This window comes from Budorcas taxicolor, chromosome 6 (genome assembly GCF_023091745.1).
Source record: "Budorcas taxicolor isolate Tak-1 chromosome 6, Takin1.1, whole genome shotgun sequence".
NCBI lineage: Eukaryota > Metazoa > Chordata > Mammalia > Artiodactyla > Bovidae > Budorcas > Budorcas taxicolor.
The window spans coordinates 36,568,918-36,594,220 of record NC_068915.1 but is presented as its reverse complement, the minus strand read 5'-3'; the positions used below and the strand labels follow the sequence as shown (position 1 = coordinate 36,594,220).

The window sequence follows — 25,303 nt, the reverse complement described above, 5'->3', positions numbered from 1 at the left end:
CATTGAAGGATTTTAAAAAACAGCCTTGGGGACTTCCTTGGTGGCCCAGTGGCTAAGACGCCACACTTGCATTGTAGGGGGCCTGGGTTCGATCTCTGGTCAGGGAACTAGATCCTACAAGCCACACAGTGAAACAAACAAATACTTAAACAAAACAAAAAGACTAGTAATGGAGAAATGTGTGTTTTCCAGGCTGATGTCTTAGGCATGGGAATGCACAGTGCTAGGAACACCTGCAGGCTCAGAGCTGGGCTCAGAGGCAACCTGTGTCCTCTGCTCACACCAGCTGCTGGCTTTGCTCCCCGTGTCCCCTCAGAGCGCTTGACAGTCTGCAGTGCTTGACACGACACATGGGAAATCCCCAAATTACGCAGACACAAAAGCTGACTTAAAACGTGCAAAAAAAAGCTGACTTAAAACGTGCACTTTTTATGACTGCCACATGTGAATTTGCACCAATTTCAAAGTAAAAAAAAATTAACTAGAAATTAATTAGTTAGAAAATTTTTCCTAAGTTTTTGTTTTCTCTAAAATGTCTGGGTTTATTCATTCCTTCAACAACACGGTTTAGTGCACCCACTCTGTCCCAGGATCTGTGTGAGACGTGCAAGCTCCCTGCACTTAGGAGCTGACATTTAGAGCAACAGACTCAACTGTGCTCTGTGGAGCTCTGGAAACTTGATTTCGGTGCAAGGCAACAGCGGACTACCTTGTGAATTGGTGAGCTGCTCTTCACGGTGTTCAGAGTCTGGGAGTTAGGGATGTAGGAGAGGGAGCACCACCCTAGGTAGGACACTGGAATAGACGGCCTTGACAGGACTCTATCATTCTAACAAAGAGAATCAGGTCTAAACCTTACTAGTTTATTCAATTACGGTCCCATGGACAGAGGAGACTGGTAGGCTACAGTCCATGGGGTTGTTAAGAATTGGACACAACTTAGCGACTAAACTCCCACCATTCAATTATAACAGTATATACTACATGTTACATACATGTAATAGGGCTGTCTATTATACATCAGGTGCTAGAGATACAAAGAAAAAATTTATTTAGTCATTCATCTAAGAAATCATTTTGAGGGCTTATCACGTGCTAGATGGTTTTTTAGACATTGGAGAAACTTCAGTGGCCCAAATGAATCTCTGCCCTAATCAATCTTACAGAAGGGGACAGTTGATAAACAAAAAGAAGTCAAGCAGTGACATAGACTACAGAGAAAAATACAGCAGGGTAAGGAGGATGCTGAAGGTAGGGGCCATGCCCTGCTATCTCATATTGGGTAGCCAGGGAAGGCCTTTCCAATAAGGTGGCATGTGAGCAGAAACACAAAGGAGACACTCTTTGAGGGAAGAGTATTCCAGGAAGAAGGAAAGCAAGTGCAAACACCCTGAGGCATGGTCATGTTGTGTATGTTTAGGAACAGCAAAGAGGTCCCTGTATTTGGAGTCAAGGATGTGCGCTGTGCCATAAATAACAGGGCGTCACTCACACTGAAGACCTAGACATACATGTGCTTGATATACATGGACTTCCAGACTCCCTGGCTGATTTTCTGCACAGCAAGGGAGAGATGTGTCCTTCATAAACCCACACGAGCTCACACAGCCAGGGACACACGTGGCAGGGCTCGCTCACCAGCACATTCACAGGCACGGCCCTGTGCTGCTGTGCTCTGACCAGTTCCCCAGGGAGCTCTTTCTCTCGTCTGCTGCTGTATCTGAAGACCTGATTCCCAATTTCTGCTGACATGGTCACCTTGCTGGTGTTGGCAGAGGGGGCTGATAGCGTGGACCCAGGTATGCATGTACATGGAGTAAGGATACTGCTTTGTAGCAACACATGAGCCAAAAACTCCTCTTACTTCAAATATCTGTCAGCCTAGTCTGATGAGGCACCTTGCCAGGCTTCCCACCCTCTAGTAGTCTTATCATGGAGCGTCAGGCCTGTGTACGTGACTGTTTCTCCTATTAGATCATTAATGTGCAAACGTCAAGGACAGTCTTAAATACCAAAAATATCTTTTGGTTTCAACTTTCGTTGTTTACACAAATTGTATCTTCAGTTAAATCTGGGTTAATGCATTCATTGCATAATTTTCAACTCAGAGATCCTTGTGCTGTCACACACAAAACCCCGTCAAAAATGTGGCACTGTATGAAAACATGCTAAATATTTATGTGATGAAATAAACTGAGTGACTGGCTCTTCAGAGGGACAACATGGCATGGCAGATATGGGTTTTACAGTTAGAGATCTGAGTTCAAACACAGGTGACCAGCAGCAGGATCTTCAATGAGTAAACTTTGTATCTGAGATTCTTTTTCTCTAATACAGGACCATAACTTCAAACAGTTGGGAAGATAAAGTGAAAAATATGTAGTGTAAAAAGAGCTAGCTTGTCATAACTGTAGAAGAGATGCTAATTCCATTTATACACTACCTCCCTTTCCCTTTCATTCATTTGGAAGTGTTTATTGAACACATACTATGTGGTAGGCACTGGAATTACAAGAATTAACGAGATGGGGGATTCAGAGTGGAAGGGATTCACTGATCATATAAGTGCCAAGTCACATGCATGTTATAGAAGAAAAGCACAGGATGCTAGGGAGCAAACAAGAGAGAGCTCCCCTAGCCTGGGACCACACTTTACACTCCATGGTCAGGTCAAGGAGCCATTAACTACCAGTCTATCCACCTCACTCCTGTTAAGATTTGTCCCTGTCTGGCTGGGCCTGGCCGGACTTCACTCATTCTGCTCCTTCTTGTTGTTCTTCAGTCGCTCAACCATGTTTGACTCTTTGAAACCCTATGGCTTGCAGCATGCCAGGCTTCCCTGACCTTCACTATCTCCCGGAGTTTGCTCAGATTCATGTCCACTGAGTCGGTGATGCTATCTAACCGTCTCATCTTCTGCCGTCCTCCACTCCCTTCCTGGCCTCAAATCACTGGTGAATGTTTGTTCCACCCCCTCTCCCTACCTGCACAGGATCTGGATAGGAAGTGGCAGGACAGTATCAGCGCCCTCCACAAGGCAGTGTGCACAGGAAGGAGCCAGAGAAGTTAACAGAAGAGCCACATGAAGTGTAAACATTTACTGTTTGGCCTGACAAGAAAGGAAAATAAACATAACAAATTCCCCAAATTCATGTGAATTACCAAGCTTCAGTAGCCTTTCAAGACTGGATGGAATTGGAAGCGAATCTAAACAAACAGAGCTTTTCAAATCTTTCCGGTTCTAGTTTCAGAACCAGTACTTGTGCTCAGTCACTAGGTCGTGTCTGACTCTGCAACCCCATGGACTGTAGCCCGTCAGGCTCCTCTGTCCATGGAATATTCCAGGCAAGAATACTGGAGTGGGTTGCTATTCCCTTCTCCAAAATCCTAAAGCTTCCATGAAATACAATGAGGCTGAAATAACAGAGTCATCCATTTCATAAATACTTGTTTATGAGGATATTTCAGAATTTATCTCAAACCTTCTCAATGCAAATACAAGCCTTCACTTGAGCTCCTGTGATAACTAATATTAATTCTCATGCTTGATTAGAAAGTCTTATCTTTTCTCCTTCTCTCTTCCTTTTTTTTGAAGCAGGATAAGAAAAAGGGAAATAGTCTTTTGTTTATTATGAATGTCCTGTTTGTTATCAAAGGTATGCTTCTAAGCCCTTCTAAGCAGTAGGCTTAGAAAGCATAAAGAATGTAAAAATATCTTGAAGGAATTTAACACTTCAACTTCTGACTATAATGATCTCTCCCAGATAACTGCATACTCTACCACATAATTAAAAACTTTTACATGTTTTGCTTTTCTGACAAAAGGATTAAATATAAGGTTATCATTTTACTGTTCTGGATTTTATACAGAAACATGAAATACCTCAACAATAGAAAACAGCTTGTCAGAAGGAATCAAGCTGAAACATAAAGCATAAACTCCACAGAACTCTGAAAACCTGTTCTTTCAGGGTTATCTTTCAGAATCTAGAAATTTCTGTTTTTAAGGATGACCTCTCTCCTGGATACTTCCACTTGTCAAATGAGTTTAAAAACAAACAAGAGAACAAAGTCTTTGAACTCCACATGCTCAGGGAACAGGGGGCTTCAGCCCTTGCACGTGTCATCCTATTTCATCCAGCACATTTCATCCTATTTTATAAAAACATCAACCTTTCCAAAACTTAGCTGAAGAAATCATAATTAAATTTTTGGCACTCTGAAGTGACTCTAACTTTTTTTACCCCATTGCCAATGTGTCACTAAACGAATTTTAATACAAACCACTTTAAGAAATGCAGATGAAATAGAAAAGGATAATTCTCATCACTGACCATCTGAGACCTCAGCAGACTCTCCTTCTGGGTAAAATTAGGTGTATAGGTAAAAGAAATTAACGAGACATACAAGAAAGGATTGATCTGTTTACTTTTCAATACATGCCTTCAAACAAAAACATACCTAAGGCTTCAAAATGATTATTTAAAAAATAAAGTTGTGCCTGCATTTGCCTTTGAGCAGCAGACTCTAAGATGGCCTTTCCCTGCCTGTGTATCCCTCTGAGAAGCATTTCTGAGACTAAAGGTATTCGTCAAACAAGAAAGACAAATCACCTTTCTCCAATAGCTGTCATTTGTTGTGTTGTCTTCTATGAATCTGAGCATTTACAAGGAAAAATTAAAAGGGCAACATTAATGAGGACAGTTCAGTTCAGTCCAGTCTCTCAGTCGTGTCCGACTCTTTGTGACCCCATGAACCGCAGCACGCCAGGCCTCCCTGTCCATCACCAACTCCCGGAGTTCACTCAGACTCACGTCCACTGAGTTGGTGATGCCATCCAACCATCTCATCCTCTGTCGTCCCCTTCTCCTCCTGCCCTCAATCTTTCCCAGCATCAGGGTCCTTTCTAATGAGTCAGCTCTTCGCATCAGGTAGCCAAAGTATTGGAGTTTCAGCTTCATCATCAGTCCTTCCAATGAACACCCAGGACTGATCTCCTTTAGGATGGACACAATCTGCCTTAATGGGAAATGAAACTGGGAACGTTACCATATCCATTCATAGTGGGCATGTAAATCTGATGTTATAGGAAATTGAAAAAAAAAAAAAAAAACCAGCTAAACAGAATTCTAGGAGGGGTAACCAACCTCTAGACTCACTTTTCATTTCTGAAATTTAGGAATTAGTGCAGTATTATCAGAAAATCAGACAATTTGAGTTCCATAAGTTTTAGAAAGTGCTACATATATTAAAATGTAGGAAATTATAATAGCATGGGAAAGAGGTTTAAAAATGGAAGTCAGATCTTTCACAGTCCTTCCTCAATCATAAAGTATCTTTCAGTGAAGGAAACACATGTGGTCACAAGTAGAAAAAGAATCCTCATCTCGTGGAGTGATGCCTTTTTTCCCTCTGTTGGTGCAGTTGTGAAAGAAGGATGACACGGAGAGCTTAGTCTGGATTTTAACTCACTGCCTAATTTTATCTCCTCGCTGAAACAACCATGATGGCAATGATTATTAATAGTGAGTGCTTCAGAAGCGCCAACGGTGGGCTAGGTGCTGATTGGTAAACGCACATGGGCAACACATGTAAGAATAGTTCCTGGCCCATGGCAGAAAGGCTTGAGATTCTTTCCCTGTGATGCATCTGCTGTGAGAGCTGTCCACAAAAACACCAAGACAAACGGAGTTCAGCACGCATTTGTTTGGGTGCCACTTGGAATTTATGAGTTAATGTTACATAGTTCATCCCAAAGGCTGTTCTCTACCCTTTTATCGCCTAAAGATAAGAGGCAGAAAAGGGGAGAACTGAGAATACCTCTCCAGGAGGCGGGCAAAGCCATTTTCTTTAAAATAATGTTCAATGGCATGATGAGTAGGTGCTCACTGTGAGAAGAGGAAGGGAGCAGAAAAAGGATGAAACAGAAGGAAACTAAAAACAGTATCATGGGAACACTGTGCTCTGAAAAACTGACTAGAGACTAGAAAGAAGGTCTGCTTTTTGCCTGGGTCCCAAGGAAGGAGGCATAAAGGAGTTGGAAATAAAGGATGAAGCAGTGGCTCAGAAGCTATGAAGTCAGGGAGAAGCCTCCCCTCCTATTGACTGGCTGGGTTAATGAAGAAGTGCCCATGACAGATGACAAAGAGGAAATATGAGGAATCTAGAGAACTAGGGGGTGGTCATGTCAGGTGGCCATTCATTTCCAGCAATTTTATACCAAATTCAACATAAGTGTGCGTTTTTCTAAGAAGGGGGTCCATAGCTTTCGAGTTCTTAACTTTCTAGATTGGAAAACTTTACGGAGGTAGGAACTGCAGCTGTTATTAAATCCCAGCTCCTGGCATATTGCCTGCACATAGTAGGACTCAGTATATATATTACTGAACAACCCATCAGTGAGTTAGGTTACTGCCCAAAAAAGGTTAGGAATCAGTGGTTAGAGGGGGGATTCTATGCATAATTAACATATCAAGTCAGAATCCAAGAACAGGTTGAAAAAAGCTTTAATTCTTGCCAAAAAGAAAGCTGATCGTAAGACTGAAGGTGCAGCTGGAAGCATTTGGAAGTAGTGAATTATATACACAAGCATGAATGAAAAATGAAGCTCAGCACACTGAATGGAAGCCAGCATTGGGACAAAGAAAATCAAATAACTTGGGTCAGGAAGGCAATGTCACCAGAGGACAACAGGGAAGCTAGCAAAGTCACCGAAACATTAAGATACAGACAATAGAAGGGAGTTAGACATTATTTTCTCTGTTGTTTACTTAAAACAAGACACAAAACTCAGGAAATGAATTTAATAACTTGAAATGATTTTATGTTAATTTGAAAATTAATGAAATTATCTCTGTGACAAATCCACTATGATTCACTATTATCTGTCTCAATCACTTAAAAAAATGCTTGAATTCATGGAAAATCAAACCAGTAGCTTTGGCTTTTGTCTTATTTTATGGAAAAAAATCTAAGGAGAAATCTCCCTGGTATTAAAATTTATCTTCACAAGTCAAATAAAAGAATTTAAAAAAAAACCAAAAGAATAGAGTTCTTATGATCTCTCAAGGAATTTTTATGTCTCAATATTTGCCTTTCTCAACAACTGTCACTTAATCTCATCACCTCTTATTGATAAGCCAATAAATCTTCACAGGGACTCTCAAGAATGTCAGAACAGTCCTGTCACAGTCACAATCTTACTTGGTAGCTACTCACCTCAAAATGCTGGGTCTGTCTGCCATCCTTTTCATTTTCCTTGCTACAAACAAAATATAAACTGTCAGTCTGTTTTATAACAATGCTTCTCATTCATTGAAATTATACTTTTCCTTGTTTTAGAACTTCAGTAGCTCTAAATAAAATGATTATGAAATTAAAAAACAAAACAAAAAATTGAAACCTAGAAACAACATAAGACATGAATATGATTATCTGTCTTTAATAGCACCATAGTAGATTTTCCCATCCTAAAGCATTTTCCTTGTTGTAAAATGCTGTTGGTAAATATAGGGTTTGTTAATTTTATGTTTTTTTAGTTCTTTGAATGCACATTGCACTAAGTGAAAAAAAGTTTATTCACATTCTTATAAATGGTGTTAGGAGAAAACTCTTAAAATTACCTTCCATCCGACATCAGTTCAACATGATCAGATCCAGTCCTCTCATGAGATGGTGTGGGACTGAGGTTTTCCATGTTCTATATCAAAACAAACCACTTGTTGTCCAGCAGTAATGGTAAGAAGTACATAACAACAGATCCTTCTTTAAGACAGACACATGAGATAATAAGTAGATACTAATTCATTCTAGTCCTCAGATTCCCAACTTTGTTAAAATTGGTAAAAATTATGATACTTTATTATACACTGTTGGTATAAAATTGTAATTGCACTTCATCATTCCATTAACAAAAGCATTTGACAGCAGACAGAAATGGTCATTAGGCCTACAGTGTTCCTGTTAGGTGCTGTCCACATTTTATAGCTAAATAGAGCAAAACCCAGACTCTCAGAATATTAGGGAAGCATTAGAACTAGACCTGAGGAATCTGACTTTTAATGCAATCAGAAGCCAATGTCACATTCATTGCCTGTTAACATCTTTTCAGTGTTTCTTGTCAAAATGATCTGAGGTGATATGGCGGCTTGTATCTAAACTGCAAAATAGCCATCAGAAAGACATGGAGTCAACATAAGAGCCTTTTCTTCTGTGATATATAATGTTCATCTTCATATTAGCCAAATGGAAAAAAATAAACAGGAAACTTACTTCAAGTAGCATGTATTTCAGACTGACGGAGAGGGCTTAACACTTGTCGGGAGGCATATTAGCAAGATTTTTTGATTGCCTCTGTGAAAACAGCCAACGGTTTCTAAATACAACCCAGGTGACTGAGCACAAGTAAGCTGTCCCCACGCAGGAAGATTGCAAACAGGCAAACAAGAGCACGTTTGCATTTGGGGGACTCAAACACACAGCTGCCTTGGAGATTTGGACCTGAATTTCATGGAACTCAAAGATTCATTTCTGCATTAAAAGACTATTAAGTACAATCCATGTATTCTGTGTTGTCAAAATAAAGAACACATTGAAGCAACATGCATTCATCTACACATTGATAATCTTCCACTGTGAAAAGCCCATTGCAAAACACTTCTGATTAAGGTTTACAGTGATCCTACGAAACTGAGATATACAAAACTCTCCACAAAACAAGCATACAGAGTAGATAACTAGCCTTGGGCTTGGTAGATGGATAAATTATTTTCCATTTATGGTGGTATGGTCAACTTGTCTGCAACTCTTAAAAGTTTAAAGCCCTAGGTTCCATCAAGTATAAAAACAAGGGAGACAACATACCATAAGAGTTATTAATAGTGGCTCTGGAGTCAGAATGTTTGGGTTTGAATCTTAGCTCCATCATTTATTAACTGTTAAGATCCTACTGACTCTGCTTCCTCAGCTGTGAAATGGGGGTGGCAACAATACTTAACATAGGGTGGTCGTAAGGATTAAATAAGGTAATACATGTAAAAGTATTACGCTAATGTCTTATACACTTAGTGAATATTAGCTGTTGGTGGTGTTATTATGATTTCTAAAACTGTGTAATCTCCAAGGAAATATATTACTGCTATTTGCCCACAGTTAAGATGATGTCCCAGGAACTGATAAGACAGTGTTTGTGTCTGCCATTACTGCATACCCACTGACACATTTAGATAATTTATACAGATAATTTTAGAATGGATCTGAGAAATTTAAATATATATATGTGTATATATATATAAACATTCAATAATATGTGCATTTTTATACCTCTAAAGTTTGAGTTAGAAGAGGCTTCTCTAAAATGGCTCTCATTAAGCCAGAGCATAGTTGCTCTTATTACTGGAATGTGATTGTCCTGATAAAGAGCAATCCATCTTTAACAAAGAATCTTTGTGCACACTGGTAATCTTCAACAGAGTATCAAAATCTTTAGTGTAAGATCTAGTGCAATAGTATTAAATTTCCCTGAAGCTCTGAAAGATGAATTCCTAGGGAAAGCACAACCCTCTACCTTCAGATCACATTAAATAAAACACTGTCCATGAAATACCTTTATAATTATATGCAAATAACTATTTCAGAAGAAATAAAAATCTTCAGGTGGGAGGCTAAGATACATTCAGAAAGAACATAAAATAAACCATAATATAAATTTAAAGATATTTCAGTTAGCAGAATGTTAGAAGATTGATTTTTTTTTTCCAAAACAGAAAGAACCAAGATACAATCAACATAGGCTTTGAGAATTACAGAAAATATATAGTTACGTTTTACAACAGAAAGCTTTGCAAAAAGCAGGTGAGAAAGTTTAGCTGATTTTCAGGGTTAAGACAAGTTGTAATTTCAACTCTCTCACCTACTCCACTTTTAAAAAAATGTTTGATCTACATGTTTAACAACTCTCTAAGGACCTGAGTTTCTACAGATGTAACTGACAAAGGGTGACTTTCAAAACTGTTCAGTATTTCTCTCTAAAGCTTTGTAATAATTCCAGTTTTCATGTTGTCTTCCACACATCTGAGACTGCTGAATATTCATAGTCTGCTTCCACCAAAGCAGCATGCGAGTACACAGTGTTCCTTTGCTAAAGTAATTAGGTTGCCCCTATACCTTTTGGAAACAGGAATATGTGAAGAACGTGTTACAATTGGCAACCTACAGCAATTTTTTAAAGAATGAGACTAACAAGGGTAGGAAAGATCTAGAAGTACATAACAAAAGTACCTATTTTCCGTGGGTGCTAAACACTTTATAGATTCTAACTTCCATTCTTTGCCTAAGGGTTTGGAGAGGGAAGATTAAGAAATAGATCAGCCAGTCCCCAACTTCATTGAGATGGGGAAAGGAGAAAATGAAATGGACAGGTCAAAGTAATGGCTGAAATTTAGAAAGCTTGCATTGTAAGAAAGTATGCTACTGAACTTTCACATGCCCTGTAGTTGTTAACAGTGCTGGTCTTATGAGAAAATAGCGGCTCAATGACCTCTGAAGGTTTTTAACTGTTTTATGTGCCAAATGCTTCTCCAGGTGTGGTAAAAGAGGAGCTCATTAATGTTTTCGTTTATTAAAGTTTGAAGTAAAAGAACTCTTATAAAACATCATGTCTTATTGGATTAATTTAATTTTAGTCTTCTAAAGTTAGTATCTTTTAAAGGTAATAGATAATTTTAAGAAATAGCAAAGGGCAGATTATGTCTTTAAGTATAATTTGATAAAACTGCTTTTAGAATTGCACTAAAAAAGACAGATAAATCTAGTTCTGCCTCATAGAAGGCCTACCAGAGACTTTTGAAACCATACAAATTTTCTATAATTTACTTGGACAATTTGGGGGTGTCAGAAGAAACTGAATTTTAAGAACCTCAATTATAAAAATGACCTAAAATCTATAAAGAGCAAAAGCTTTGAAAAAATTAGACTGTGGAACTTATTTTCAGTTCTTCCCCCTGGCCCCTTCTCTGCTTTGGCATTGACAGATAAGCTCAAACCTGTTTGATCACTGAAATACTTGAAAACACTTGGAGTACAAACAAATTTGGCTTCTAAAACTATAAAATGCTGACGAAACCGTTATACTGTGTGTGTGCTGTGCTTAGTCGCTTCAGTCGTGTCTGAGTTACTCCTCCGCCCACGGGAATTTTCTGGCAAGAATACTGGAGTGGGTTACCATGTCCTCCTCCAGGGGCTCTTCCTGACCCAGGGACTGAACCTCTGTCTCCTGCACTGCAGGCAGATTCTTTACCGCTGAGCCACCAGAGAGGCCCGACGAGCCTTTACAGATGACTCCTCTCAATATACAAACAATTCAGTTTGAAGGCTACATGGAACACTGCTAGGCAAAACAAGCTCATTATTCTAGCCTTGAGCTGTAAGAGAAGGTATTTGGTATATTCTCATTAACAAAGGATTCATGACAAATTTGAATATTTTGTATTCTTTTGTACACGTCATGTTTTATGGCTTAAAACTGTATAATCCATATTCAAAAAGACTTCCTGGTACTGTAAGAGGACACCTATGGAAGAGCTTGCTAGCTGTCCACCCAAATCCATTCCACCTCTCTTGCACAGTGATGACGGAGCCACGTGCCCAGTGAGAGCACATCTGAAGCCTCTCAGGCAGGTAGATAGGTCTTCAGTAGGATGTGAGAAGCTGTATGTGTGCTTTCCAGGCCTGCCTAATAGGCTGCCTCACAAGGTTCACGCCTTGACACGCACTTATTCTCCCCTCTTGTGAGCTGGAATGCAGATGAAAAACACGACTGCTCTGGAAGCCAGTTGCTGAAGCTAGAGGCAGTTGGCCTGAGTCCCTGAAACACTGTGTGGAGCAAGTCTTCTAACTCCTCTCCTGAGCCCTAAACTGCTTTAGATTGTCACAGAAGAAAGAACTTTGACGGTGTTCAAGGCATTGAATTTTGGGTCATTTGGTTACCCAAGTTACTCTAAAAAAGAAAGTGTAAGCACAATTGCTAGTTGCTCAGCTGTGTCCAACTCTTTGTGACCCCATGGACTGTAGCCCAGCAGGTTCCTCTGTCTATGGGATTCTTTAGGCAAGAATCCTAGAGGGGATAGCGGGGATCTTCCCAACCCAGGATGGAAGCCAGGTCTCCTGCACTGCAGGCAGATTCTTTATTACCTGAGCTACCACACTAAATGCTATGGCAACTGTTCATTTGCTCACTTTTCTTTTTTTTTTGCTTTTCTTAAAACATATTTTTTTTTGAGTGGTGAGCTATGCTGGGCACTGGGGTACAATGGCGGATGGTGAACTGACAGGCACTGGTCTTTGCCATCATCACTTCTGTATTTGGTTACTGCTCCAACTGTAGTCTGTTACACTGTTAACGCTGTCTCAATTTTAAAAACAGGTTCTATCTGAACAGCCCTCACCATTCCTGGGCTATACAGTTGCCAGAGTGATCCCTTCAAAAGGTACTTCAGAAAATTGCTTTCTTCTCTTCAATCCTCTGATGGCTTCTCATTTCACTTAAGGCAAATGCCAAAGATCTGAAAATGGCTACAAAGCCTTCAGGGATCAGGCTCCCTGCTATGTCTCTGACCTCATCTCCTACAACACTCCCCGCTCAACTCTGCTCTGACCAGGAGAGCCTTATGCTCACCTTCCAAAGGCTAAGGCTGTGCTCCCTCTGCCTGGATAGTCTCTCCTCAGATATCCCGATGGCTCACTCCCTCACAGGTCCCTGCATAAGCGCCATTCTCAGTGACGCCGGGCCTGAAGACTCAATCTGCTCGATGTCCATCCTCAGCTTCCCACCCACACCCCATCTGACTCACCCCGCTTCACTTCTCTCCACAGCATGTGCTGCCATCTGACTACGTGTTGGTTTGTTTCTTATCTGTCTCATCCTTTGAGAATGTAGACTTCCAGATGGTAGACAGTGTGTCTGTTCGGGTCACCATTTTGTCTTTTCTGCTTAAAACAGCGCCTGTCATATAGTTAATTGTATGTTTGAAGGAATGAATACGTTTCAATCTGTGGTTCAAACGGTGGGTTTTTTGTTCTTGTTTTTTTTTTTTTTTTTACCTTATATTGATACTACTCAGAGAATCACTGTCAGATGGTTTCTGACAGGAGTTCTTGCTGGGTTATATTGCAGTAAAACCAAGAGTTGAGATTTTTAGCATCAGGTATGTGGTTGTTCTTATAAACAGGTAAAATGGTTTGAAGGGGGTGGAGAAGACAGTGGAGGCATGAAGATGTGGTAGGTGGCTGTCCTGATATTCCAGACTAGTTATAAAAAGTGCCTCGGCTATGGCAATACAAAGGGGAAGGGGGGCATATTTTTAAAGTAGAGTCAACTAGATTTGACATATGACAAACACTGGAAGAAGGATTGGGGGTAAGGAAAAGGAAAGGCCTTAGAAAATGCTTAAAAAGATGAAGACCTGTGAAATCAGATGAGTGAAAAGGAGACCAAGGAGGAAAAGATGATTCATTTGATTTTCACATGTTGACCTGAAAGTACTGTCTAAGGTGAGCTTCACAGAGCATCACAGAAGTGTTGCTTTGGAAGTCATTTCCAAAGAGGTGACATCTGACACCGCAGAAGTAGAGACGCTCTCAGGTGCAGTGCTGATGGACAAGGAATGAGGCGATAATCTGTGTAACATTTATATCTAACCATGTCTTGTGGAAAACCAGTCAGTGAGGGACACAGCAACGAGGAATACTGTCACTGTGGTAAGAGGACAAAGAGAGATCAACATCCCGGAGGTCAAGGGAGAAGGATTTCTGAGAAAAAGGGACAGAGGGTCAAGAACCACAAGGACTTCAGGAGGCCAAGGACCAAGCCAACAACAGCACAGAGGTCTTAACATACCAGAAACAACCACACAGTCACCCAGTGACACCGAGAAAGGAGTTTCTCCAGAGAAGTGGGGGTAGAATCTGAATTATAGGAGTTCATTAGCAAGTAAGGAAAGAACCGGAAATGTCTGCAGACTGTTTAAAATTTTTGATGGCAAAACGAAGGGCAAAGATTGACCCGCAGAACAGAGGGAGCAGAAAGAACTTATATAGGTACTGTTTTCAGTTTTTTTTATTATTTAGCACATTTCATTGCACTTAAATCTCACAAAAAAACACAAAGAGAGATAAATACTCCCATGTTACAGAGTAACTGCTCACTTGCCATAGCTATTAAGTGATAAAGTTAGAACTGAAATTCAGGCGTGAGTGTAAGATCTAAGCTGCTTCCTTGATCCCTGCCTATGATTTCAGAGGGTGTATGTGAGATTAAATAGATGCTGTTTATGAATAAAAGGGCTACTAGACTATGTTTTTTAAAATATATAAAATGTAAATCTTATTAAGGCATTAATATAATCACATAAGGAATATTTGAAAAATAGTCTTTGGATGGAGTAAAAATTGTCCCTAATACTTCCACCATCACCACCACCGGCACAATACTATTGTTAGTCATTTTAGGTATATTTCCTTTGTGTGTTTTTCTAGGAACATATTTATATACATATATTCACACATAAATGCATGCACTATATATACTGCTTCTTTATATACCTACTTTTGAGGGAGAGTATCATGAAACCCGAGCCCCACCACTTATTTGTGACCTTGGACAGCTGTTTATCTCCTGTGCTTCATTTTCCTCATGTTCAAATGAGAATATTAATAATAATAATTACCACTTTATGGGTTACTGGGAGGATTAAAATTGATAATATATGCAAAGCACGTAAAATACACTTTGCCAAACATTTTTCACTTTATTACATAGTCTTCAGAACCATAATTTTTGTTTGACGCATAATATCTTATTGAATTGACATACAAGTGTTACTTATCTGGTCTCCTACTTTTGCACATTTAAGTTGCTTCTAATTCTCCATGAGTATAGACAACCATGTGGTGAGCAAATCAGTACTTCTGGTCCTTTCCATATGTACAATGCTGTCTCCAGAGCAGAATAGCAGAGGTAGGATTATTAGATAAAATGCCTGAATTATGGCTTTTGATTCAAACTGTTAAATTGTGCCCTAGAAAGAATGTTTCTGAGATAGAGGCATTTTCTAGGCCAACAGAAATGAGCTAGTGGTGAGGAAGCAATGGAAAGTGCATGAGTGAGTGAGTGAGTAAGCAAGCGTGTGTATGTTTGCACATGTACAAGAGGTGGAGAGATGGATGCAGAAAACATAATTTTCAAGGATACTTAATCTCAGATTTCAGAAAAACGTTTATCATTTGAGCAGGTAAGAAAATGGGTAGCGATCTAGAGAAATTCTGAAGCAGGAAAGAGGGAAATCACTGAAATACAAGCTTGCTGTCTTGGCTGTTCAAAGACAAATTAGGGCACAAGCTTTCCATCAGAGAGAGGCTCAAGAGCACGGATGTGAGCTGGTGGTGTAAGAAGAGAGCAGAAGGCTCTGACCACAGCAATCATTAGAGATACTCAATGCCACTCACTACCACTAGTTTCTGAGTGCGGAACTATCTGCAGTCTCTCGGTCTCTACTGCTTGTGACAGTTCAAAAGGGCAAAGGACAAGGCAAAGTACACAGACAGTTTCCACTCTAGAGATTCTTAATCTGCAAGATGCTCTTTTTAGGTCTCTTTGGCTGTATTATGGGCTGGCGAGATCACTGTAAAATTACCACTCAAAGTCTTCAGTTCCTCTCCTCTCATTTTCTCTGGAAAATGCTTTGCTCCCATATCTCCATCAAAACTGCTCTTACTGAGTGATCTCCAGCTTGCTAATTCCAATGGCTAGACTCTCACTGTTCTACTTGGTTAACCATCTGACCTACTTTCCAGCTAGAGATACCTGGTTCACTTGGCTTGCAAAACATCAAACACACCCCATTTTCCCCTTTTTTGCTGTTGTCTCCTTCTTAAGTCTCCACTACTGGTACCCTGTTATCTCCCCATCCTCTACACGTTCATAGGCCTCAGGGCTCACGGTCCCTGAGGTCACTTCCCCTTGTCTGTTCAAACTCACATCCTTGATTACTTCATCTAGTATACCGACTTAAAATACTCTGGGTTCATTCCTTGGTCAGGGAACTAGATCCCACATGCCACAACTGAGAGTTCAAACGATGCAATGCAGATCAAAGATCTTGCATGCCTCAACTAAGACAGAGAATAGCCAAATAAACAAACTCAAAAAACATGTCCAACATTGAACCATGATACTATCTCCCAAACTTCTCTCTTCTCCATCTCGGTAAATTGGTGTCACAAACCTTCTAGTTGCTCAGGCCAAAAACCTTGGCGTTATCTTTCATACTACACAGGTAATATCAGGAAATCTTGTCAATTCTATGTTCAAAATATATCCAGAAAGCATCTATTACCTCATGATGACTGCAGTACAGTACCCTAGTGAACAAGTCAAGTCACTCAGTCGTGTCCGACTCTTTGTGACCCTGTGGACTGTAGCCCACCAGGCTCCTCTGTCCATGGGATTCTCTAGGCAAGAATACTGGAGTGGGTTGCCAGTTCCTTCTCCAGGAGATCTCCCCAACCCAGGGATCAAACCCAGGTCTCCTGCATTGCAGGCAGACGCTTTAACCTCTGAGCCACCAGGGAAGCCCAAGGAGGACATTTTAGTCAATGTGAACAATGTCCCCTACAGTAGTGTCCTGTGCATCCCGCAAGGCAATATGCGCAGGCTTGAGGATCACCTTAGTTCACGCCATCATCAGTGCACACCTATTGCACTATTATTGCAATAGTTTCCTAACTGGTTTCTCTGCTTCTGCCCTTGGCTGCGCCCTGTCTGTTCTCAACACAGTGGTCAAACCAAATTTCAGTAAGTCACACCACTGCTCTGCCTAGAACCCTTACATGGATTCTCATCTCACCCAGATTAAAGGCAGAGTTTTTACAATGTTCTATGAGGCCCTACTTAATTTGTTCTCTCCTCACCTTCCATTATCTTTTTCACTGTCCTCATTCTCTTCTAACCATAATGGTGTCTTTGCAGTTTCTTGAACATGTCATATCAGTGATTTTCTTGGCGTCTCTAAACCTGCTGTGATAGTATGGTTTGTGTCCTTACTTCCTCTAGGTCTTCACACTCAAATATCAAATCCTTGGAAGGCCATCTCTAAAAGCTCTATTTAAAATTGCAACCCCTGCCCACTTATAATTTCTAGCCTCATTTTTTGCCTTATTTTTCTTACTAATAGTTATCACTATGTAATATATTTTATGGTTTACTTTTTTGTCTTGATTTTGTCTGTTTTCCCCACTAGAATGTAAGCTCCATGAAGGCAGTGATTTTTGCCTGTTTGTCTCACAGATGTATCCCCAGATTCTGAAATATTTCCTGGCACAGAGAAGGTATACTATTCCATATGTTTTCCAGAAACAAAAGTTTAGTCAGTGTATAAAGAACTTGTAAAGGAATAAGAGAAGGTTTTGGAGGAGAGAGGGGGAAAGTAAAAATAGAAGTTTAAAAGTAAGTAGGAAGTTAAGAAGCACAAGCTCACTTTCAGGGTGTGGTCTAAACAGCAGGCACTGTCATGTTCCCTGGCTATTTGCTTTGTGGTTACTCTGAGATTTAACATTAATGGAATATAAGAGTCAGGAAATATCTTTGAGGATACCCTCACTTCATAGATGAGAAAGTTTTGCTTCTGTCTGAGTTGTGTTGGCAGTGCTTTAAATTATTCATTGCAACAAAGACATGTTCCACTTAGCTCACTTATGTTAACATGTGACCTGAACAATCCTGGAATGTGGAAACTGGCAGCTAAGGTGGGGACAAATCCTTTCACAGGGAAAAAAAAAAAAAAAAACCAGAATGGAATTAAGCTCTCTCATCCAAATGTTTTTTAAACATCAACTATGTCCACAGTTTTAGCAATCACACATGTATTCTAAGGAGTAAATATACTTTTCCAGTTTCATTAGCTACTACCACTTAGCTAATTTAAGATACTATTCCTGGTGGAAAAAACATTGATGAAAACAAATCATGGGCCAAATAAAGAGCTAACGGAGTTAGTATCATTTAGTTTATTAAAAATTTTACTTTTCCTTCAAAGAAGAATTAAGCTAGTGTTAAAAATCATTTAATGTATAATGGTTCCAAAGCTTGCATGCATGCTAAGTCGCTTCAGTCATGTCCGACTCTTTGCGATATCATGGACTATAGTCCACCAGGATCCTCTATCCACGGGATTCTCCAGGTGAGAATACTGGAGTGGGCTGCCACAGCCTCCTCTTGGGGGTCTTCGAGACCCAGGGATCAAACCTGTGTCTCTTATGTCTCCGGCACTGGCAGATGGGATCTTTACCACTAGTACCACCTGGGAAGCTGTATGTGTAGAACGGTGTCAGAAACCAGTCTGAGGTGGGTGGCTGTGTTTACTCTAGTTGATCAGTTTGCTTCCAGAAACAGGGCATCAATTCATCTGGGGGGAATAGAGTAAACATGCTTTCCCCAGAGTTGCATTTATGCATATTTTCTTTAAGGAATTAAACTGGGAATTTTCTCTGAGCACAGGCAGAAATTGACAATGGGAAAATAGGTGGCCCATAAGTTTTGTTAAATATAGAAAACCCAGCATGGAGGTAAAAACTGCTGAGATAAACCAGACAGAGGCTTTAAACACTGTGAGAGAATGGCTATTACCTATTTTTATTAGGGATTCCAGTTCATGTTATAAAATTCAACTTCAGTTTTTTGGGGGGGATTAAATTTCTGAAAGCTAAAGGAAATCAGAAGACAGATTTTGGTTCTCACTTTTCAAAGAAACTGAACATACACAATAAAGGATGATGTATATTTATAGTTAAACTGGATAAATATTGAGTTATTGACTAAACTCACTTGTATAACTTATATATCAAATTCATGAACCAGCATTTAGGTCTGAGGTAACTGTTTAGGAGACTAATTTGCTTCTGATTAATATAGGGGAAAAAAAGTATAGAGTATATCTTTGAAATTAAATTTCTGAACACAAAGGGATTTCTGAACACAAAGGGATTTCTGAACACAAAGACAGTTGATCCTATTTCCATATGTATTTTTCTTTTATCTCACTTTAAACTCATTAATTTTTTATATTCATATAGATAAGAACAGATAAAATGGAGGAAAATAAGGAAAAATGATATGGTTTGATAATTTTATTCTAAAAATAAAGTTTAAAAATGCTCAAAAGAATGAGACAAAAGTCAGACCAATTTCAATAACATAGAAATCAAAGTTTGTGCTGCTTCTGCTTCCTTTGGCAAAATACAGTGTTTCGTAACTTGATTTTTATAGTTATTAAAAAGAAATAAACGTGTGTATACTTAGTACCTCTAAGGTCTCTTTCAGAACTCATGTCCTATAATTCTGTGAAACTCGAGCTTGACATTAATTTTTATTTTTTACAAAGCATGGAAAAGAGATGTGGTATTTCCTAACTGGCTACAAGTAAAAATTTTATAGAATCATGCACTTACCACAAGACCATCTTGATTTTCATTGAGCTCAGAAAGTTTGGAACTGGATTTCTGACGTTTAGGTTTACCCCTTTCTCCAATATAACCAGAAGTATTTTCATATGATTTTTCCACTTCACAAGCATTCAACATACATTCATCAAGACTGCTGAAGCCAGAAGGAATATTTTCTTTGTTGAGAAGTCCCCTTGAATTGAAAAAAAATTAGCTTCATTTTACTTTACAAGGCAAAAAGGACGTTTTAATGACAACGCATCATGCAGAAAGAAGAGTGTCTAGAAATTCCATGTTTCATCTTTTATAAAAATCTGAGCACAGTGCTACTCCTGAGACCACTTGGTGCCAAATGTATCAGATTAAAAGAGAAATTATTCCTAAAGGCAAACTGGCGAGGGCTGTGTTTCTGCCAATGAAAAGCTTTTGTATTTGTACTGAAAGTAATCTGTATTCAAAACCAGGGGAATTGTGCAAACTTGCAAAGACATTTTCCATTATTCATAGGTTTTATACACATACATACACACACATACATGGATCTTATAAATTAATATAATATATTAAGAAAAATCTGAAAAGGAAATACATCTTTTTCTCCAGAATGGGACACTGATTTTCTCCAATTGTGAAAGACATTTTATCACGATATAAATGCATTAATACCTAAATCTGACTATATTAGATGATCCTGGTAAAAATGATATAACAAGAACTATGGAATACAAAGAAAGCATTTCAACTGAAATATAGATTCGTTACTTCCCAGTACCAGTTTCTGAATGTAAGCTTATAACTAGAGTTCCTTTATGACTTAGTTTTAGAAGTTTTAATTACAGAATTTAATTCATTTAATGCTCTTGAAATGCGTCCCTTAAGCATTTTAACATTCTCTTTTAAGAGGTTTTTCAAGAAATTAAAGTACTTGGCGAAATGTTTGTCTTTTACTACATCACAGAACAAATTAAACCATCAGTGCAGCACCATTTCGGAGAAGGTGATGGCACCCTACTCCAGTACTCTTGCCTGGAAAATCCCATGGGTGGAGGAGCCTGGTAGGCTGCAGTCCATGAGGTCGCAAAGAGTCGGACACAACTGAGCGACTTCACTTTCACTTTTCACTTTCATGCATTGGAGAAGGAAATGGCCTGGAGAATCCCAGGGACAGCGAAGCCTGGTGGGCTGCCGTCTATGAGGTCGCACAGAGTCGGACACGACTGAAGCAACTTAGCAGCAGCAGCAGCACCATTTGGTCAGGTACAAGTGAATGAGACTTACTCTCTGTCATGGTGTGACCTTAAAGGTACTTCCCTGCAACTAGAGATTACCATACTAAATGACGTTAAGTCAGAAGAGAAAGACAGATACCACGTGGTATCACTTCCGTGTGGAATCTACAATATAGGAGAAATGAACCTAACTACAAAACAGGAAGAGAATCACGGACGTAGAAGACAGATTGATGGTTGCCAAGGGGATGGGAGGGAGGGGTGGAGTGGGAGTTAGGGGCTGGCAGACGTAAACTGTGGCATATACAATGGATAAACAACAAGGTCCCACTGTATAGCACTGGCAACTACATTCGATACCCTGGGATAAAGCATAACGGAAAAGAATATAAAAGCGAATGTATATATGTGTGTAACTGAATCACTTTGCTGTACAGCAGAAATTAATACACTGTAAATCAACTATAATTCAATTTAAAAAATATATAAAGATAACTCCTAATCATCTAAAACTGTATTTGAAATAAGTGAGCTCCAAAGCGTAAAAATAAATGAACATATTTTACTATCAATCATATCCCCAAATGAAACAGAGTAAATTAAATATTTATTCTGCAATTTAAATTCATATCCTGTCTTAGGCTATCATGGAGGCAAAATTATGAATTAAATATTGTCATAATATTTTCACCATTACACTATCTTGGTGATTGTTAATACTCCATATTTAATCTAGCCTTATTTGATACCTTTAATGTACAAATATATACATTTAGTAAAATTATATAAAAGATGTATGTTACATTTCTAAGAAATATTCCAAGTATAAAATAAATGAACACATGAGGAAAAGGTGCTAGGGATTAACATGCAGGGACATATAGAAACACTCTCAAATCTCTCTCAAATTCACAATGAGTTTACTGTAATATTCATAATATTTAACTATGTCTCTTTCTTTGTTTTTGTATTTTCTTAATTCCAGGGGTATAATTCCAATTATAATTTTTTAATGGAGGAATTTTTAGGTTTGAAGCTGTGGGAGTTGGCGATGGACAGGGAAGCCTGGCGTGCTGCAGTCCATGGGGTCACAAAGAGTCAGACACAACTGAGGTACTGAACTGAACTGAAGGACTAAACTGTGTCCCCCCACCTCTCCAGTTCATATGAGGAAGCCCTACCTGCCAGTGTGACAGGGCCTCTGAGGAGGTAATTAAGGTTGCATGAGGTCATGACGGTGGGGACTTAATCCAAGAGGACAGGCATCCTTATAAGAGGCAGACACCGGAGAGCACAGAGCAAAGGCCATGTGAGGACACGCACCAAGCAGGCACCGTCAGCGAGGCAGCGAGGCCTCAACAAGCACCCACCCCGTCAGCACCTTGATCTCGGACTTCGACCTCTCTGAACCGTGAGAAAATGCACTCCTGTTGTTTAAGTCTGTGGTACTTTGTTATGGCAGCTTGGGCAGATTAATACAAAAGCTAAAAATTATTTTTAGAAACTAAAGTACCAAGTTTATTTTCTAATCTTTTTGAATAGTGAATGAATGACTGGAATAAATCCTGTTCAAATAAATATTCCCAAATCTAGTTGAGCAGTTGTGCTTAGGTGGAAATCCTGCTGTCCTCAAAGGATGCTCTTTGCTCTTGTGTGAGTTGGTCCCTGCGCAACCCTGAGCACAGGAGCACGATCCTTCCAGTAATATCCCGACTCTCACAGCTGCCCTCACCGCAATTTAATCTGAACTTAGATCCTGGCAGCCTCTCACTCTCACTCTCCACATCTCAGGTTTTCTTTTTCCAGAGTTTCCTCCTTCCCCTACATGCATGCGCATGTAATGTTCTGGCAATACTAAACTTTTTAATATTCTAAGATAGCACAATTTTTAGTTTGCAGTAGGAATTTAACCTATTTATATAATAAAATGGGTATAATTTTTTAGTTCATTGTGTTTTAGAAAACTGAAATCATTTTCAATAGCCATGCTTTACTTTTTAAAAAATATTTATTACAAAACTTTCAAACATAGAAAAATACAGGGACTATCACCATGAACTTCCGTATATCCACCACCAAGATTCAATGATATTTTCATGGCCAATTTTTAAATGAGAATTAAATTGAGCTCTCTCACATAATGAATATATTCCTTAAACTTTTACATTTTTAGTGTAATAAATAATAATATAAGCCTGATCATGTTTCCTTATAAACTGAGACAAATAAGAAATCATGTACAGTAAAGTATTTCTAGTCTGTCTTCTGCACTGCTTATTTTAAAAAATGTCATAATGGTGTTAGTACAGACTTTATTGACTCTCCAACCTCACCCTGAAACATGGGGATATTTTTCTAAATGGTTGCAGGCAAAATAACATATCATGGATTTTTCAATAGAAGATAGTGAAGTGTAGCTTTAATTCTTCCTAATTTTTAAAGCAAAACTTGACAGAAATCTTAGATAACAAATCAATTATGTATAGGTGAACACTGAGAAAAACATAGTTGCTATAGGTTATAGTAGCGACTCTTAACATTTTCAGGTCTGACACCATTTAAGCGCATCGCTTGGGACATACTGAAGAGGCCCCTGGGTGGGGGCAAAAGCAGCAGAGCTAGAGCTCTGAGAGGTAGGGCCTTGTTCCCCAAAGCCGTGGGGAGCTCAGAGCAGCCATTCAGTACTGGCCGAAAGCTAAAGGAGAAGGCCTCTCAAGACATGATGGTGACCAGGGTGACAGGTTAGGAGGGGCCTTATGACCAGGAGGGTGAGGCTAACAAGGAGCATGGAAAGGGGCCTTCTGATTGCCCAGACCACATACTAAGGAAATGAATCAGGTGAGACTGTAAGTTTCTCCTGCCATAAACAGTCTGCACGCCAAGATGCTCTCACTCAACACACAGTTGACCATGATGAGTGAGAAGGATGAGCAATAAAGGAACTCCAGAGGAGGAAAAAGCTAGCGCTTCATGGACACCTCTTCAGATTGTCAGGGGAAGCACACTGACTGAAGCCGCCCACCCTGGCCAGGCACCATAGTAAGCATTTGCATGAGCTGTTTTAAGACAGGAGGTCCTGGTAAGGAACATGGAACTAATAAGCCACCACCAACCGGAAGAGTTCAGGAAAGGTCAAAAGGAGATACCACATATCTGACCACCTCCCAGAATCCTTCTCTCTGGCATCTATCTTGGCTGAACAAGGCCTGCACCACTAGGAAGGACTCTGAGTCAGAATGATTGGCTAAAGACAACCTGGAAACTAATCCCATTACCATAAAACCCGAGACTGTGAGCCGAGCCACATGGCGGAGCTGTGCTCCTGGGTTCCCTTACCCTACTGCTCTCCACCCGGGTGCCCTTTTCCAATAAAGTCTCTTGCTTTGTCAGCACATGTGTCTCCTCAGACAATTCATTTCTGAGTGTTAGACAAGAGCCTGGTTTTGGGCTCTGGAAGGGGTCCCCCTTCCTGCAACAAGATGGTTAGTTAGTCTCTGCCATTCTCCATCTCCTTTGGTTCCCTTGACATTGACAGTGGAGAACAATCAAGGTAACTTCTACGGAAACATCCTCAGATGTGGGAACCTGTGTTTAAATTCTGCAGGAGTGGTTATGCTCTGTTTCATATTTCTCTTCCTGTCTAGTACCCTGTTCACTTTTGACTTTACCCCTGCCAAGGTCCTCCCTGGTCCACCCAATGCACCTACTGCCACCAGGACTATCGCCCAGCTTTGTGCTAACATGCTCCTCTCTGTCCCAACAACAAGAGTGGAAAGCATGATGTCGTGACACACTATGGATTTTAAAAAGGCAGTGCTGTTGCATATAGTGTGGCAAAAAATAAAGCAGAGACTAAGATCAGTGTTAAATGAATAACTGGTGCTTGCTGAATAACACAATATAGGCAGTATACAAACTAATTATATTCCTAAACATTTTCTATAAAGCTTACTCAGTAACTAATTTTAAATGTAAATATGTCCTATATTATAATTTTCCTATTTTTTAAAAGGAAATGTTATAGCACCCCCTCCTACCCACCAGCTCCAAAACAAATGTTTTCAAAAAAGTGTTGCTTATTGTCACATGAAAAGTCAGTGGGTTATATAACTGATACTTTTTCATTTTTAAAATTATATTTGCTAAAATAGCTCTTAAATATCTCAATAATGTGCATATGTAGCATGGAATTTACTTGTACTATTTATGTCTTTCTTTAAGCAAAGATAAGTTTCTTTTTCCCCATAAACATTTTGACATAGATTATGAGTTCGGGTGAAAAAGAATGTTGGGAACTAGGGTTTGGTTTAGCCTCTGACATTTAATAAGAAGTACAAAATAACTTTATAGAGACTAAATGATACAGTAGGCAAAACTTTCAGGAAAAATATGAGAATATAGTCTATTATATATAAATTTATTTTCTTTAACTTAAATCATGATTATTCAATAACACGAATGGTAATTATTCATTTGTATTTTATCAAATCTTTTAATGGAGAAAAGAGTTTATTGTAATACTCTTCTTGAAATTCATGCTAAGAGAATGCTTTAAAATGAGCCATTGTAATAATAAAGAA

General features: G+C 39.3%; 1 protein-coding gene across 4 annotated transcripts in view; it reads right to left on the bottom strand.

Annotated features, from left to right (window-relative positions):
• The window catches only part of FAM13A (family with sequence similarity 13 member A), a 313,318-nt gene that overhangs the window by 35,915 nt on the left and 252,100 nt on the right, over nt 1-25,303 (bottom strand). For all 4 annotated transcript variants that reach the window (XM_052641719.1, XM_052641721.1, XM_052641720.1 and 1 more), the window contains 3 exons: nt 19,501-19,687; nt 7,623-7,699; nt 7,219-7,261 (listed from right to left, as the gene is read on the bottom strand). In XM_052641719.1, the coding sequence (XP_052497679.1) occupies nt 7,219-7,261; nt 7,623-7,699; nt 19,501-19,687 (307 nt within the window). The remainder of the gene's footprint in view (nt 1-7,218; nt 7,262-7,622; nt 7,700-19,500; nt 19,688-25,303) is intronic.